Genomic DNA, 16,303 nt, shown 5'->3' on the forward strand with positions numbered 1-16,303 from the left:
AGAAAAAAACGTATTTTATTACTTTTTAGGCCTGATCCTAAAAAAGCTCACATTGAACTATAGATTTAGCCCAAAAAACATGAAAATTGATTAAAAATTGACCTCAAAAATTGAATTTGAAGCAAAAGTGTCATCTTTGCAAAAAATCTTGACTACATTTTAACCTTAAAAAAATCGATGAAAAAAGGCCAAACGACCAAACAAGCGTAATAAATCATAATTAGTATAGGTGATTGGGATTAACCACAAAAAAATTCATAAAGATCGGACTATTCCTCCTATGTCAAAAATATTTTTTTTTTCAAAGGACCAGAAATTTTGATTTTTTCCTTGCAAAATTTTGATTCAAAAGATAAAATTAATTTTTTTTTGTTTTTTATCTGTTCTATTCATTTTTAGGCCTAATTCTTAAAATGTCCATATGGAATAATAGATTTGACAAAAGAAAACATGAAAACATGACCTTAAAAGTTGAATTTTAATTTCTTTTGAAATTACCGATTTTTCCCCCGGCGCCAACTTTGGTCATTTTTGAAAAAAATATTAACCCGATTTTAAAGCTCTCAACGGATTTGGAAAAAGCGGGCAATTTCTAGTTCAAAAAGTTTTTCAGATCAGCTCTAGGTCTTACCAATTTTTGTGTAGGTCGATCTTTACACACCTACTAAAAAATGTTTGGGAAAAAAAAATTTTTCGTCCGACTTTGAGACCCAATAAGTACCCTTAATATTCCTCTCACAAAAAAATCATTTTATACTTTTTTGTAGGCAATTTAATAAGGAACAAATTTGCTTTTATGTTTTTTTTCTGTCATTTGAAAGGAACATGGAGAAAAAGGTCATTTAATGAAGGTAGGTCGAAATTACCGAGAATAGCCCCTTACCGAAACTTCCCCCCCCTTACCCTCATCATTATATATAATATCTTTTAAAATCTGGTTCAATTCTCGGAAGTGATTTATAGAAAAAAAACCAAAAAAAAATAATTTTTAGGACATATGTAGCACTTAAATTTTTTAATTTAAAAAAAAGCCTTTAAAATATTGCTAGAATCCGGAATCCCAATCCGGAATCCGCCAAAAATAAGAATCCGGAATCCGCAAGGAATCCGCCACTTTTTTTGACGGATTCTTTTAAGAATCCGGAATCCGAATCCGGCCCAAAAATTCGACGGATTGCCATCACTAATTCAACCTAAAAGCAACTATACACATTAGGGATGGCAATCCATAAAATTTTTGGACCGGATTCGGATTCTTACAATAATCCGTCCAAAAAAAAGGCGGATTCCCGCGGATTCCGGATTCGGAATGTTCTTGTTGTTATCTATAATTCACTTCCGAGAATCGAACCAGATTTTATAAGATATTATATATAATGATGATAATCTTTGCCTTCAAAAAGGCGGAGTTGAAAGAAAAAACTCTAGACGCTAATTTTAGCCTACCAATTAAAAATCCGATTCGGATTCCAAAATTGGCTAAAAATTGGGCGGATTCCGGATTGCCAACCCTAATACAAATACGGGAAGGTTACAAATCTTGGCATATAATAGCCAGGGAAAAATACTTCTTTTTATAAACTTTCAATAAAGTTACAAACTTATATACAGAAAACCCTAATTGAGGAATAAAAGAATTATAATCTTACCACAAATGACTTAAATTCTGCTATTGTTACATATAATACAGTACAACTATTCCCATTTCTAACTAAAAATTGTTTGTTTACCTTAATTTAAGCGGATTCTTCAAAGATTCTGATGTAAATACTTCTTCTGCAACGTCAATTTCTAGAGTAAAAAATTGTTCATATGATTATAGTTTTCGTGAAAACTTATTCTTTTTAAAATAAACAAGAACAGTTTTCATGAAAACTGATGCCTTTTTGAACTGAATAATAAGGTGTCTTTTTAATCATGGCCGACAGACAGACGGATAAAAAATTTATAGAGCAGAGGGGAATTCTTTAAAAAACTTTTGCCCCACTAAAATTTTGGTGGGGCAAAATTATCCCCTCTAAACTTTTAGTTTGCCTCACTGATTTAAGTGGGGCAAAAGTTTTTTAAGAATTCACCTCAGGTGCGTTTAAATAATAAGAATCTTGACTAAAAATTGCAGCTGTCAATCTAAAATAGCAGTTAGGAAATCACATTTCCCTAACAATAAGGTTTTGTTTTTTTAAGCATGGCCGACACACAGAAGGACAAAATAATGTCCTTTAGTATGTATTTGTTTAAAAGCCATACAAAAAATATTTCTGTTCTTTCGTCTACTGGCATAAAAATCAACAAAAATTATTTATTTAGGTACCTATTAGGGCGTAGGATAGTTCTACGCTTTTCCGTGTCCAAGTTGTTCTTCTATTCATGGCCCAATTTGGAGTAAAGCTACACGGTGCGTTACTCTTACTATTCCTGACAAGAAAAAAATAATATCTGTAACTTAATTTTCAACAATCCTATCTATAATACAAAGTAGAACGATGTCTGTCTGTCTGTCCGTCTGAAGCTTAAGATCTCAGTAACCACTGAACCGATTGGGCTCTACTCTTCAGGGAATATACCTACTGGTCCTGTGATGGTTTTAGGCTATTTTCTTGGGGGGTGGGACACCCCCAACCCCCCCAAAAAATGAAAAATACCCCCCCAAAAAAAAAAAAAATTTTTACTTTTTCTTTTTAAATCTAAAATACGAAAAATTAGGTTGATCAAGCCTCTTGGGGCACAGCCCCTAGAGGCTAGGGGCGAAGCCGCTAGTCTATAATACAAAGTAGAATGATGTCTGACCGTCTGTCCGGCCGTCCATCCGTCTGAAGCTTAAGATCTCGGTAACCAATGAACCGATTGGATTCTGCTCTTTAGGGTATATACCTATTGGTCCTGTGGTGGTTTTAAGCTATTTTCTCGGGGGTGGGACACCCCCAACCCCCCATAAAACAAAAAAATCCCCCCCCCATTTTTTTTTTTTTTTTTTGTAGAAAATTTCTTTTGTAGAAGATTTCTTTAGTTCTTCTTATTTTTTTTTTTTGAATTTTTTTTGTTGTCATCTCTTGGGGCAACGCCCCTAGAGGCTAGGGGCGAAGCCGCTAGTATAATACAAAGTAGCTTGATGTCTGTCTGTCCGTCCGTCCGCCCGTCTGAAGCTTAAGATCTCAATAACCACTGAACCGATCGGATTCTACTCTTCAGAGTATATACCTATTGGTCCTGTTGTGGTTTTATGCTATTTTCTTGGGGGGGGGGGGGGGGGGGACACACCCAACCACCCCAAAACACCTTTATGGAACACTAGAGTATAGCTTTCACGGGGCATTAGCTCGGCTTAAACGATAAAATATCTGTTTAAATGCAACCATCTCGTAATGCAACCATCTCGTAATCAGTGATTAAATGGCACTTAGAATTCGAATTTCGATCTGAAATTTTGCATGAGTAATCCTTGGTAGGTCTATTTTCCCTAAATTGAACAAAAAGTTGGAAAAGTAGCGGCTGGCGGCTGGCAGATTAGCCGTTTTGCCGTTTTTTGCCTATTTTCAGGGCAAATTCATTGTTAATTACGTAGGAATCAACTTTAAAAAAAATATTTTTGGTTTAATTCATGGTGAATGATAGCAATAACCATTTTTTAAATTTCTAGTACCAGCTGCTAAACGGCTAGAACCGGCTGAAAACAGCTGGGAGCTGCCAAGATTATGAAGGGTAGATATGGCTTGTGACGTGTCTAGGGGTAGGTTTTTATGGCTGCTGAGCTCAAAAATACTTCCAAAAATAGTGGCCGCCGATCCATTTGGCAGCTGGGTAACAGCTGCAGCTCAGCTGGGAGCGGCCAAGAGTAGAATGAGTAGATAGGGCTTGTGACGTGTCTAGGGGTAGGTTTTTATGGCTGCTGAGCTCAAAAATACTACCAAAAATAGTGGTGGCCCATCCATATGGCAGCTGGGTAACAGCTGCAGCTCAGCTGCCAGCGGCCAAGAGTAGAATGAGTTAATTGAGTACATAGGGCTTGTGACATGTCTAGGGGTAGGTTTTTATGGGTGCTGAGCTCAAACATACTACTAAAAATAGTGGCGGCTCGTTCATATGGCGGCTGGGTAACAGCTGCAGCTCAGCTGGGAGCAGCCAAGAGTAGAATGAGTACATAGGGCTTGTGACGTGTCAAGGGGTAGATTTTTATGATTGCGAAGCTCAAAAAACTACCAGCTGCCATATGGATGGGCCGCCACTGTTTTTGGTAGTATTTTTGAGCTCAGCACTCATAAAAACCTACCCCTAGACACGTCACAAGCCCTATCTACTCATTCTACTCTTGGTCGCTGCCAGCTGAGCTGCAGCTGTTACCCAGCCGCCATATGGACGGGCCGCCACTATTTTTAGTAGTATTTTTGAGCTCAGCACCCATAAAAACCTTCCCCTAGACACGTCACAAGCCCTATGTACTGATTCAACTCATTCTCTACTCTTGGCCGCTCCCAGCTGAGCTGCAGCTGTTACCCAGCTGCCATATGGATGGGCCTTCACTATTTTTGGTAGTATTTTTGAGCTCAGCACCCATAAAAACCTACCCCTAGACACGTCACAAGCCCTATCTACTCATTCTACTCTTGGCCGCTCCCAGCTGAGCTGCAGCTGTTACCCAGCTGCCAAATAAATGGGCGGCCACTGTTTTTGGTAGTATTTTTGAGCTCAGCAGCCATAAAAACCTACCCCTAGATATATCACAAGCCATATCTACCCTTCATAATCTTGGCAGCTCCCAGCCGTTAACAGCCGGTTCTAGCCGTTTAGCAGCTTTTACTAGAAATTTAAAAAATGGTTATTGCTATCATTTACCATGAATTAAACCAAAAATATGTTTTTAAAAGTTAATTCCTACGTAATAAATGATGAATTTGCCCCAAAAATAGGCAAAAAACGGCAAAACGGCTGAGCTGCCAGCCGCCAGCCGTCACTTTTCCAACTTTTTGTTCAATTTAGGGAAAATAGACTTACCAAGGATTACTCATGCAAAATTTCAGATCGAAATTCGAATTCTAAGTGCCATTTAATCACGGATTACGAGATGGTTGCATTAAAAACCCCCCCCTTAATTGAAAAAATAATTTAATTACCTGGATTGAATTTGGACCACTGTTGTAGGTTTTAATCTTTTTATGATCTCTGTATTTACTTGTAATCCAAGTCCCTGACAAAAGAATAATATTCTCAATATCTTAAGGTTAAACAAGGATGCCAACATCCATAAGTAGCAAAAAACACAAAAAATATCTAGGATTCAAAATAAGTATAAATGATTAATTTCAATTTTGATGTCCCTGAGAGGTCGAAGGCCAAAGCCGGCAAAACTAGTATCATTTTCAGAATTTTGTTTTATCATTGCACACTGGTCTGGAGGGGTCAAAAATTCAATTTTTCCTACCCATCAATTTAGACAAAAGTTGACCTGCCAGCCTTCAAAGACATCCTGGGCCACCTTTATTTTAAATATCAACCCATGTTGATAATATGTTTTTTGAAATAATTTGGGGCCAAAGCTGCAGAACCCTAAAATCTAAGAAGGTATTGTTGACATTGATAAATTGGCTATACTTGCTTAAATGTGATAAAATCAAATATCCGCATGTTGGAAATTGTCCAACTAAAATAAGTCCTATATAAGTTCAAAAATTATTTATAACACAAACAAGGATGACAACATCCATAAGTAGCGAAGCACAAAAAATTGTGGATGGGAATACGTAGAAGTAGATTTAAAGTGTATTTAATCATGAATCAAGAATAGATTTATTGGAAAAATAAACACGAAACCTTGTTTTATTTTGCCTGATGAAAACGGTTAAGGTAATTTACATACTAGATGCACATAACAATGGGAAAAATACTTTGAAACTGTTAATGCAAAAAAGTTTTAAAATTGAACCAAAAATACCAAAGATATGAGGAAATGTGTCAAACATATAAAAATAGCCAAAAATCTGCTAAAAGGCAGCCATTGTTTCTTTACTTAAAACGCCAGAAATTTAATTTTAATATCTTTAACTGAAATTTTTTTAAAAATTAGACCATAAACACCAAAGATATGGGGGAAAATATGAAAAATATAAAAATAGCCAAAAACCTGCAAAAAGGAAGTCTGACCGTCATTGTTGTTTTCTTCAAATGACAGGAAATTTAATTTTGATATCTATAAGTAAAAAAAATACCGAAAATTGGACCATAAACACCAAAGATATGGGGAAAAATGTAAAAAATATAAAAATAGCCAAAAACCTGCAAAAAGGAAGTCTGACCGTCATTGTTGTTTTCTTCAAATGACGGGAAGTTTAATTTTGATATCTTTAACTGAAATAATTTTGAAAATCGGACCACAAACACCCAAGTTATGAGGAAAATTTGAAAAAATATAAAAATAGCCTAAAACCTGCTAAAAAGCGGTCCGACCGCCATTGATGTTTTATAGTTAATTGTGCTCCTTATTGATAGGAATGTTGTCAAAAAATTTCAGCTCTCTATCTTTTATAGGAGCCGAGAAAATCACGTTTCCCCCAATTCATTAATTACGGACAGACGGACGGACGGACAGACGGACGGACAGACGGACGGACGGACATTGTGAATTATAGAGTAGCTTCGCTACTAAAAATGGTAGGGTAAAGCGGGGCGAACTCGGTGTTTTTTTCGGTTTTTTGAACCTGCAAATCGTAAAAATTATTTTTTTTAAATGGGACCAAGACCAGTAGAAAGATCTCGGAAAAGTCGATCAGGTCCTAAAAGGACGTAAACCTAGGACTTTGGGAAGTTTGTCAAAATTGATCTCTAAAACGGCACCGACTTCGCCCCGCCTTGAGGCGAAGTCGGTAGGGCATTTTCAAGCTTCGAAAAATCGATGACGTATTGATTTTATTACAGCATGCCCGAAAAGTAAAAGTTGCTAAATGTAATAAAGAGTATGCACAAAAAAATTTATTAAGATAGGTCAATTTTTTCTACCAAAAAAAATAATTTTTCCGAAGTACGCGAAATTTGACTTTTTTTTCGAAATTTTTTTTGATAAAAAACATAAAAATACTACTAGAAAAAATAACTTTTTATGACTTTAAAGGCCTGATCCTTAAAATTCAGGCAATTTTGAATAGATTTGGCCCAAAAAAAATTTGTTCTATTAGCAAAATTTCCTAAAAAAATCAAGTTGAAAAAAAGATAAAAGTTTGGCAAAATGTGTGGTCGGGTTTCCAGCTTCAAAAAACCTATGACATATTGATTTAATTACAGCATGCCCTAAAGGTTAAAGTTGCTAAATGTAATAAAGAGCATTCACAAAAAAAATTATTAAGATCGGACAATTTTTTCTACAAAAAAAAAATTTTTTTTTCTAAGTACGAGAAATTTAAGTGAAAAAGTGAAAAAACCGAATTCGCCCCGCTTCACTTTTAGTCGATTTAAGAAAAAACTATACAAGCTTTTTTAAAGTTTTAAACGGAAATGGATAGCCTATTAGATTCTTAATAAGTCCCCTGAAGACGTCTAAGCTCTAGCTCTTACCAGTTTTTGTCCAACTTACCGTTTTTCCGACCGAAGCAAAAAAATCGAAAAAAAATTATTTTGTCGTCCGACTTTAAGACCCAATAAGTACCCTAAAAATTCATCTCACAAAAATACTTTTTTGTAGGCAATTTAATAAGGAACAAATTTGATTTAATGTTTTTTTCTGTCAGTCGATTAGAACATGGAGAAAAATGTCATTTAACCCATTAGTGCCGAACCGGGTTTTAAAACCCGGTGCCAGAAAATGTAAAAAAAACGGTTTTCGGCTTCATAATTGCATCATTCTCAGTATGAATCCCCCCTCTACTACCCTGGCTTTCATTTCCCCCTGGAGCAGGTAGTTTTGCTTACTTCCGTTTGCCGGTATAGATCAACAAAGTTTGAAAATCATGAAAATTCAAAATACCCCATCTAACTTTTTTGTTTTTATAGTAAAGTCGCTGATTTTTTTCGTTAAATCTAAAGTTTATTGACAAGTACATCTATTTGTGAATTCGTTTTATTTAAATTATTATTTTTTATATGATTTTTTTATCGTTTTTTTACGCCCTATATAGGCCTGGTTCGGCATTTCCATTTTGAGTCTGAAATTTTTATTACCCGGTTTCACTAATAGATTTTTTTTGACAACAACAACAAAACAGGGTTTTTTTACCCGAAATCGCCGGCTAAACACGAAATTTGAAATAAATCGCTTCGTATTATACTTGTAGCTCTTTAGATTACATGAGGTTGTGTAGTTTTCAATTACGGATCGTATCAAAGTTCTAAAAAGTGTTCATCTCACTTTTGGCATTCAAAAATTACATTTTTCGATTTTTGGTCAAAATAACCGGGTTTATACAGGTCAACCGGGTTTTAAAACTGGGGGAAAGCACCAAAAACGGGTGTTAATGCCTGGTTGGTATTTATGGCCAAGCCGAACCGGGTTTTTTTGCAACTTTCCTGTGCACGCCACTAGAGCAAAACAAAAAAATATGAATTCCGTTTTGACCATTATAAAGCTTCCCTGAAACTTACAGCTCGATCGGCCCATAAAAGTGGCGCTCGGCACTAATGGGTTAATGAAGGTGGTCAAAAAAATACCGACTTCACCTCAAAACCGAGATCGCCCCGCTTTACCCTACAAAATGCAAAAATGTGGGTTTTTTTCTCAGTTTTTAAGATAAGGGTAAGTTTGGCAAAATTTTGTTAGTGAGTATTCTCTGAGTTTCGCGCATGTTTATTAAAGAGAATTTGCTGGTATTGTAATTGGCTTCATATTTCACGATATATATGGCATCCGATTTTGTTCGTTTTGTGCGTAATAATAAAAAATAAAATGTATGTCATAAAATATACATATAAAATATACATAGAGGAATAGATAATCTTGCCTCTAGCCAATCTCGCCTCTGATTGGTCGAAATAAAGGTCCTTGTCTCTTATTGGTCGAAGCCAAAATTCTGAGTTCTCATTGGACGATTAAGAAAAATCTCTTGCCTCTGATTGGTCGAAACTATGTGTTCGTGTGTCTGCGTTCGTGTGTGTGTTCGTTTGCTTCTATTTAAATAAACACATTTTTTGGGCTTTCATATAATTTGTAATATTTTATTAATTAAAAATTACAATTTGCAAGACTTTAAAGTATCAAATAAATTCTTTTTTAAAAGTATGTCTTAATAATATAATATTTATATATATATATATGTTTATATAAATGGGTTAAAACTAAAAATAAAGGCGAAAATTTGAAATTCAGCTGGTGCAAAAGCAGTTTATTTTACAAAATTTTTTACTTCACATGAAATTTAGCTAATGCAATCCCCTATAAAAACGTATTTCAGTGTCGCCTTGATTGGACACCTCCTTCCCCCCCTAAATGTCCAATAAAACCACGAGAACGGGAAAATCAGACTTTAAAGGTCATTTTAAAGGTCTTTGACCTTTGAGGTCATATATTTTTTTTCTCGTAAATGGACTCCCTGACCCCTAAAACCCCCAATTTGCCGTATTGGGCAATAAAATCGGCCAAAAGACGGCTGAAAACGAATTGTTGACCCAAAACTGCGTTTTCGGACCAGTGTGCATGCATTGGTTGAATTTTGTCCAATAATGCGATATGATAGGTACATGATATTTCAGTATTGCTTATAACCGGTTCTAATCCAGCGGATATTATTCGGTTTAGAAGCCATGTTAGAAAGTGAGTTTTAGTTTATTGCCAAATATACCTGGACCCAGCCCATTGTGTTGACTAGAAGTGGATATTCTTTATACTTCTTTGCCTCCTTCAACAACAAATCTACACACTTCAGATATCTTTCTAAAATTAGTAGGTAATATCAAGTAACACTCAAGTATCAAAATTTTTCCTTAATAAACCTAAAATAAGAAGCAGATCATTCTAATATTTATTAATTTAGGCTTTGGTAATTAATCAATATTTTAATTGTATTTCATATAGCTTAGTTTAAAGTGACTGTGGGAAACCTGTCATACATTGGGTGTGTTGAACTAAAAGGTGCGTACGGTGTTCATTCTTACGACTCCAGTTTTATTGGCGTTGGGCCATTTTATCATGCAATACAGCAAGTAATAGCATTACGATCAGACTTGAGTTTAGCAATGCTACTAAAAAGTACCTGGTTGACTCCCAACACTAATGTCCCCGAAGAAAACATCAAAAGTCCATTCAGGCTCCGGCTGACATACGCTATGACCTAAAACAATAAAGATATAATTCATAAGCGAACAGGGGTAAAATAGCCAATTAGACGTAGAGTCGCATAGTTTTTGAAATGTTTCTAAACAGACGTACTGACCTATTAATAATGTACTGTATCGATACAAGAATCTGCATTCTTCATACATTATTCGAAATAATTCTAACCTTTATAAATCTAGATGGATGGTAACAATAATCATTAATCAATGTATGAAATCACAGGCTTTACTAACCTAGGACTGGTTTATTAACAAGGCAGAGGGAAAGATAACATGGCAAACCAAATTCCCGTTGACCAGGATCCAGGTCCAGGTACAGACACTTGTTACCGGCGTTCAGGTTCTGATTCTGGCACCATCTAAAAAAAATGATAAAATTTATGTTTTTATATTTTTAAAAAAGAAGCTTTTCTATAATTAGGGTAGGTCCGTCCGTAACAGTTAGCTCTTTTAATTGATTTAGACATGTTAGAAACTGTTTTATCGATTTGAAACTTTGTAAGATAATAAAACTGGTTTTAATCTTATGATTCTACATTTTTATATTCTTAGAAAGCTGGATATAACACACACTATTCCTCAACAGTTTAGCGGATTTAAAACCAACACGCAACAAGCGGTCAATGGATCCTATAAATAGACATATTTGCTGAATCAAAACTGGTTTTACCTAAATTGTATCTGTTCCTTCTTCAGGATTATAGAATTTCAAAGATTTTAACCAAAAATGTGCGATGATTTGACTTTAAAATAGCATTTAATCTTAATGTTTATGGCTTAGTAATATAAGTTTGTCATATTTGTTGAGGTTTTAAAACAATATTTCTATAGACAATTCAACACTGCATATTTAGGATTTATAACAATGGTTATTTTATGCATTATGAGTGATATAAAAAGTCATATCAAAAGTACTTTTTATATATCAATTCTAATTGTTTAGATACTTTGCCGTTTATTACACAAAAGTAAATATTTTTGTTCTAAACCATTTTGAATTTTATATGGATAAAATAATTGATATATTGAACAAGGATGACAACATCCATAAAAGCGAAGCAATGAAACGGTAGGACAAACGGACATAAACACTTGTATAGTGTCAGAACTCAATAATCAGAATATAAAAGTACAAGAGTCGAAGCAAAATTGTAAGTAAATTTGTTAAAAAAACTGCTTGATACAGGATAATGTTTATGGACATACTTACATTTTTAGGACTTGATTATAGAGTTGCATCGCTTATAATATTGTACTTTGTTGTCCCAGGAATCTATATACCAAAAATCAGATCAAAAGGAGAATTAGATCACATAAAAATTTGTTGTTAAAAAAGTTGTTAAGATATCAACATGTTTTAAATGAACGTACGGACATTCTGGTAATGATTATAGAGTTGCTACGCTTTATAATCGTACCAAACTACTACAGTAATGACCATGCAAAGTTTGAAATCGATAGGCACAATCGCTATTTTTTATATTGAGCTAGTATATCTTAATTAAACACCAAATTTTGTCTTGTGTATTTAAGATTATTTAGCAATTGAATATTTGCTTTTTCAGTTATGACACTCTACAATTGTTAATGTTTTTTTGTCCTACCCTTTCATAGATTCACTTTTATGGAAATTTTCATCCTTGTTATTTAATGTATAATCAACTATTAAGTTGTTAACTAATTTGACTAGGTATACTTATTACTAACATTCCTTTGATATAATCAATTAAAGGCCTAATGTCTTCAACAATCTATTGTTTATGTGGTTGATAACTTAATACTATCGTGTCTTTTTTACATACAAAATTCGAGTGTCAATGCTAATTGTTTCTATGTAAACAAGGATGACAACATCTATAAAAGCGAAGCTATGAAACCGTAGGATAAAATGACATTATCATTGTGCAGTTTAAGAAGTGAATAATCAGAATATAAAGTTATAAAAGTCGGAACAAACGTTTAAGTAAATTTGTTTAATTGTTTGTAATTAAAAAAACTGTTTAAATACATGATAATGTTAAAGGACATAATTACATTTTAGGACTTGATTATAAAGATGCTTTGCTTTAAACATTGAACTTTGTTGTCCTAGGAATCAGTATTCCAAAAATCAGATCAATTAGATAATTTTTACACATAAAAATTTGTTGTAAAAAAAAGTTAAAATCAACATATTAAAAATGGGCGTATGGACATTCTGGTAATGATTATAGAATTGATACGCTTTCTAAACCGTATCTAATTAGTACAGGAATAACCTTGCAAAGTTTGAAATCGATAGGAAAATTCAAACATGTCCAAGTTAATGAAAAAGGTAATTGTTCCACCTAAAAAGCTAACTGTTACTGACGGACAGAGAGAGTAACCGACCCCAATTGTAGAAAAGCTTCAATTTTAAAAAAAAGTATATGTTGTAAATCAATTGTGCCAGTATTTTTAGTTAAATGATATGTTTATTATTTATTACTGTTTTTACTTTCTAAGTTTAAAATTTCAAGGTAATTTGAAGAAAAACAAGCATTAATTAAAGTCAGAAGTTACCCCCGTCGACAATTTTATAAGTTATAATTAATCTACAAAAAAAGGTTTTTAAAACAACTACTACTTTCATGTGTTAAGGGTAATATACAGCATATATATTTTATATCAAAGGCCATTTTAAAGTCAAATCATCACACAATTTTTGTTAAAATCTTTGAAATTCTATAATCGCGAAGAAGGAACAGATACAATTTAGGTAAAACCAGTTTTGATTCAGCAAATGTGTCTATTTATAGGATCCATTGGCCGCTTGTTGCGTGTCGGTTTTAAATCCGCTAAACTGTTGAGGAAAAGCGTGAACACGATGCTAGACATAGTTTTTTCGTATGGATGAGAACTGGTTCCTATCCACCGGATTCGAATGAATACGAGAAACTATTTTATCGATCTGAAACTTTGCAAGATAATTTCGATATGAGTTAGGCCCCATTTTGGAAGCGTAGCAACTTTATTATCATTACCAGAAAGTCAGTACGTACATAAAAACATGTTGGTTTTTAAACCTTTTTAACGACATTTTTTATATGTTATAATCACCCTAGTTATCTGATTTTTTAAATAATGATTCCTATTACATCAAGGGATAACGTTATAAGCGAAGCATCTCTACAATCATGTCCTAAAAATGTAAGTAATTCCTTAAAAAGTGTCCTGTATTTAAGCAGTTTTACAATTAATATTGATATTCTACTTATTAAGTTTTCACTGTTTTTGTTCGTTTGTCATACCATTTAATTCGCTATTATGGATGATGTCATTCTTTCTTTTATAAAAGTGTAACTTTTAATTACCTTAAAAATGTAGATTTTCCGACACCTTTTCCGCCCATGCAAATTAGTTTTGGCTGTTGGCCATTTTTCTGAGTGATTTCCATGCTGTTCAGAACAATTTCCCAATCCTAAAATTAACCAAAATTACAGAATTTTTCCAAAATATATCAGGGATGTATATTCTTCACAGGGTTGTCGAATTGGGCACTTTTTTGATATTGGGCGGCCCAATTGCCCAAAAGGGTTTTAGGCGGGTTTTGGGCGCCCAAAAGTGGTTTTGGGCACCCTTTTTGGGCAAATGACGTAAAAAGCATTTAAAAAGGATATTAAATAGCCTAAAACCATACCTAGACTTATTAGAAATAAAATAGCCTAAAACCATCTCAGGACCTATAAAGGCTCCACTAGAAAGGAGAACCATATCGGTTCAGCAGTTAGCGAAATCCTTCTCTAGATACAAAAAGAGCTTACTGATTTATATAGTTAACTAGCGGCTACGGCCCTAGAGGCCTCTAGGGGCACTTGAGGAGGGGAGGTTTCCTCCTCCCAGTTTTATTTTTAGTTTTAAAAAATTTTTAAAAAAGTTTTTTGGTGAGTGTAATTTTTTTCTAGGGGCGATTTCTCTTAGGAGGGTGGTGGTACCCTCCCCCAAAATAGTTATAAACCTTCCCAGAACCTATGAGAAGCTACCCTGTTAAGGAGAACCCGATCGGTTCAGCGGTTAGCGAGATCCTTTGGTACAAACACACAGACACACAAACAAACACACACATCCTGTTACTTTAGTATAAGGATATCACCCAAACCCCCTTTTTTTAACCCCCTCCCCTTTTTCTCTCCCTCTAAAAGGGGGATGCCTAAAACTGCCCAAAAGGACCTTATATTGGGCGGCCCAAAACCGCCCGCCTAAAACTGCCTGCCCAAAAGCGCCCGCCCAAAATGACAACCCTGATTCTGCACAAGATTTATTTTTTTCCCCTGCTACAAAATTTTTTTTTTCCCCCTAATTTTTTCTCACCAAGTAGGGGGGGAAATGGAAAAATATTTAAAGAACTCTATATTTTATTTATTTTATCCCTCCTACCACACATTTTTTTTTTTTTCACCAAGAAAGGGGGGGGGTAAGGGGGAAATGGAAAAAATGTTTTCAGTTTTCTTAATTTTTAAATTTTTTTTCCCTCCAACCACTTATTTTTTATTTCCCCCCCCCCCTCTGAGCAGGGGATCCCATAAAGAATATACACCCCTGAAAAATATACCTACAATTAAAAAAGAAAATCTTTAAATGAGTACCTAGGTATACATAGATGAAATGAAAATTTATGGGGTGACAATAGCAAGCCCAGTTCACAAAAGACAAAGGTCAACCTCTGGAAATTTTAGGTCGTCCTAGAGAAGCTTTAGGTTAACCGATTTTATACCTAAGGGTTTTTGTGGGTTGTACTTGTTTAGGTTGACCTACAGAAAAAAATTGGTCGACCTCTAAAAGTTATTAGTGAACTGGGCAAATATTAACAAACGTTGACTGTTAAGGGCAAGATAGGGGTGTATATTCGGTACAAGATTTATTTTATTTTTTATCCCCTCCTAGTTTATTCCAGCAAGGAAGGGAAAAAATAGAAAAATATTTTCAGAACTCATATTTTATTCATATTATCCCCCCTCCCACATATTATTTTAGTCTTTCATCACATAGGAGGAACTGGAAAAAAATGTTTTTAATTCTCTTCATTTTTATATTTTTTTCCTCCCAACCACATAATTTTATTTACTCCCCCCCCCCCCCCCCCTCCTCCTTTAGCAGGGTCAAACATGCAGAATATACACCCCTAGGGCAAGACCTCAACGCATAAGAGATAGAAGTTGAGAACGCGATAATATGGAGGCAGAGTTGGCATTAAAAAAACCTCTTAGTTTAAACCAAGTGGTTTAAATAAAAAAAATACCAAGCTTAAAAAAACCCCAAAAAAAAACAAGGTGGGGTGGTTTTTTTAAAAAATATTTATACAAAGGCCTATCTTTCCAGTTATATCTTTTTATAATGTAAATAATACAGTAAAGAAGTGTCAAAAATCTAAATTACTGTATCAGCCAGGGTTGTCAAATCAGGCGGGCGCTTTTGGGCTGCCCTTTATCGGGTCCTTTTGGGCAGATTTGGGCACCCCCCGTTTTGGGGGGTGAAAAAAGGGGAGGGGATGAAAAAAGAAGGGGAGGGCAGGCCTACAATTTGGATATTATTAAAAAAAACAAAAAAAACCTGGTTTAAACCAAAAAAAAACTAACTGGTTTGTTCTTTTATTTAAAAAAAACCTGTTTTTTTACCAACTCTGTATGGAGGGATAAAACAATGGCAGTTAAGTTTGAACATGTTTACACCTTCTCAAAACATTGAAAGCTAAAAAAGTAGAAACAAGACATTGTTAATCTTAATTGCTTATGGGTATTGCCATTCTACTTTTTAAAATAAAATTTTTTTTTTAAAAACCTAAATTCACAGGGCTAGGTATAGGATTTGTTTTGATTTAAAACGATTAAAATATAAAAACTTACGTACCTGGCCTTCTGTCCATATCTGATTGTGAAAGTCTTCTGTTCCGATAACATTAATATCGATTTGTTTCCCCAAACTACAGAATCCCTAGATAGATTTATTGATTTGTTTGTATCAATAAAATTAAGACTTAAATAAACAGATTTAAAAAGAAAACAAATCTGTCATAAATTACGTAGAAATCAACTTTTTA

General features: G+C 34.3%; 1 protein-coding gene across 1 annotated transcript in view; it reads right to left on the bottom strand.

Annotated features, from left to right (window-relative positions):
* The window catches only part of LOC145313184 (polynucleotide 5'-hydroxyl-kinase NOL9), a 29,277-nt gene that overhangs the window by 8,859 nt on the left and 4,115 nt on the right, over positions 1 to 16,303 (bottom strand). The window contains exons 9-16 of the mRNA XM_080152476.1: positions 16,114 to 16,197; positions 13,581 to 13,687; positions 10,483 to 10,607; positions 10,167 to 10,244; positions 9,756 to 9,847; positions 5,109 to 5,182; positions 2,312 to 2,415; positions 1,731 to 1,791 (exon numbers count right to left, since the gene is read on the bottom strand). Coding sequence (XP_080008602.1) covers positions 1,731 to 1,791; positions 2,312 to 2,415; positions 5,109 to 5,182; positions 9,756 to 9,847; positions 10,167 to 10,244; positions 10,483 to 10,607; positions 13,581 to 13,687; positions 16,114 to 16,197 — 725 coding nt within the window. The remainder of the gene's footprint in view (positions 1 to 1,730; positions 1,792 to 2,311; positions 2,416 to 5,108; positions 5,183 to 9,755; positions 9,848 to 10,166; positions 10,245 to 10,482; positions 10,608 to 13,580; positions 13,688 to 16,113; positions 16,198 to 16,303) is intronic.

Source organism: Acartia tonsa, chromosome 3 (assembly GCF_053477335.1).
Source record: "Acartia tonsa isolate MP-2025a chromosome 3, ASM5347733v1, whole genome shotgun sequence".
NCBI classification, from domain to species: Eukaryota; Metazoa; Arthropoda; class Copepoda; order Calanoida; family Acartiidae; genus Acartia; species Acartia tonsa.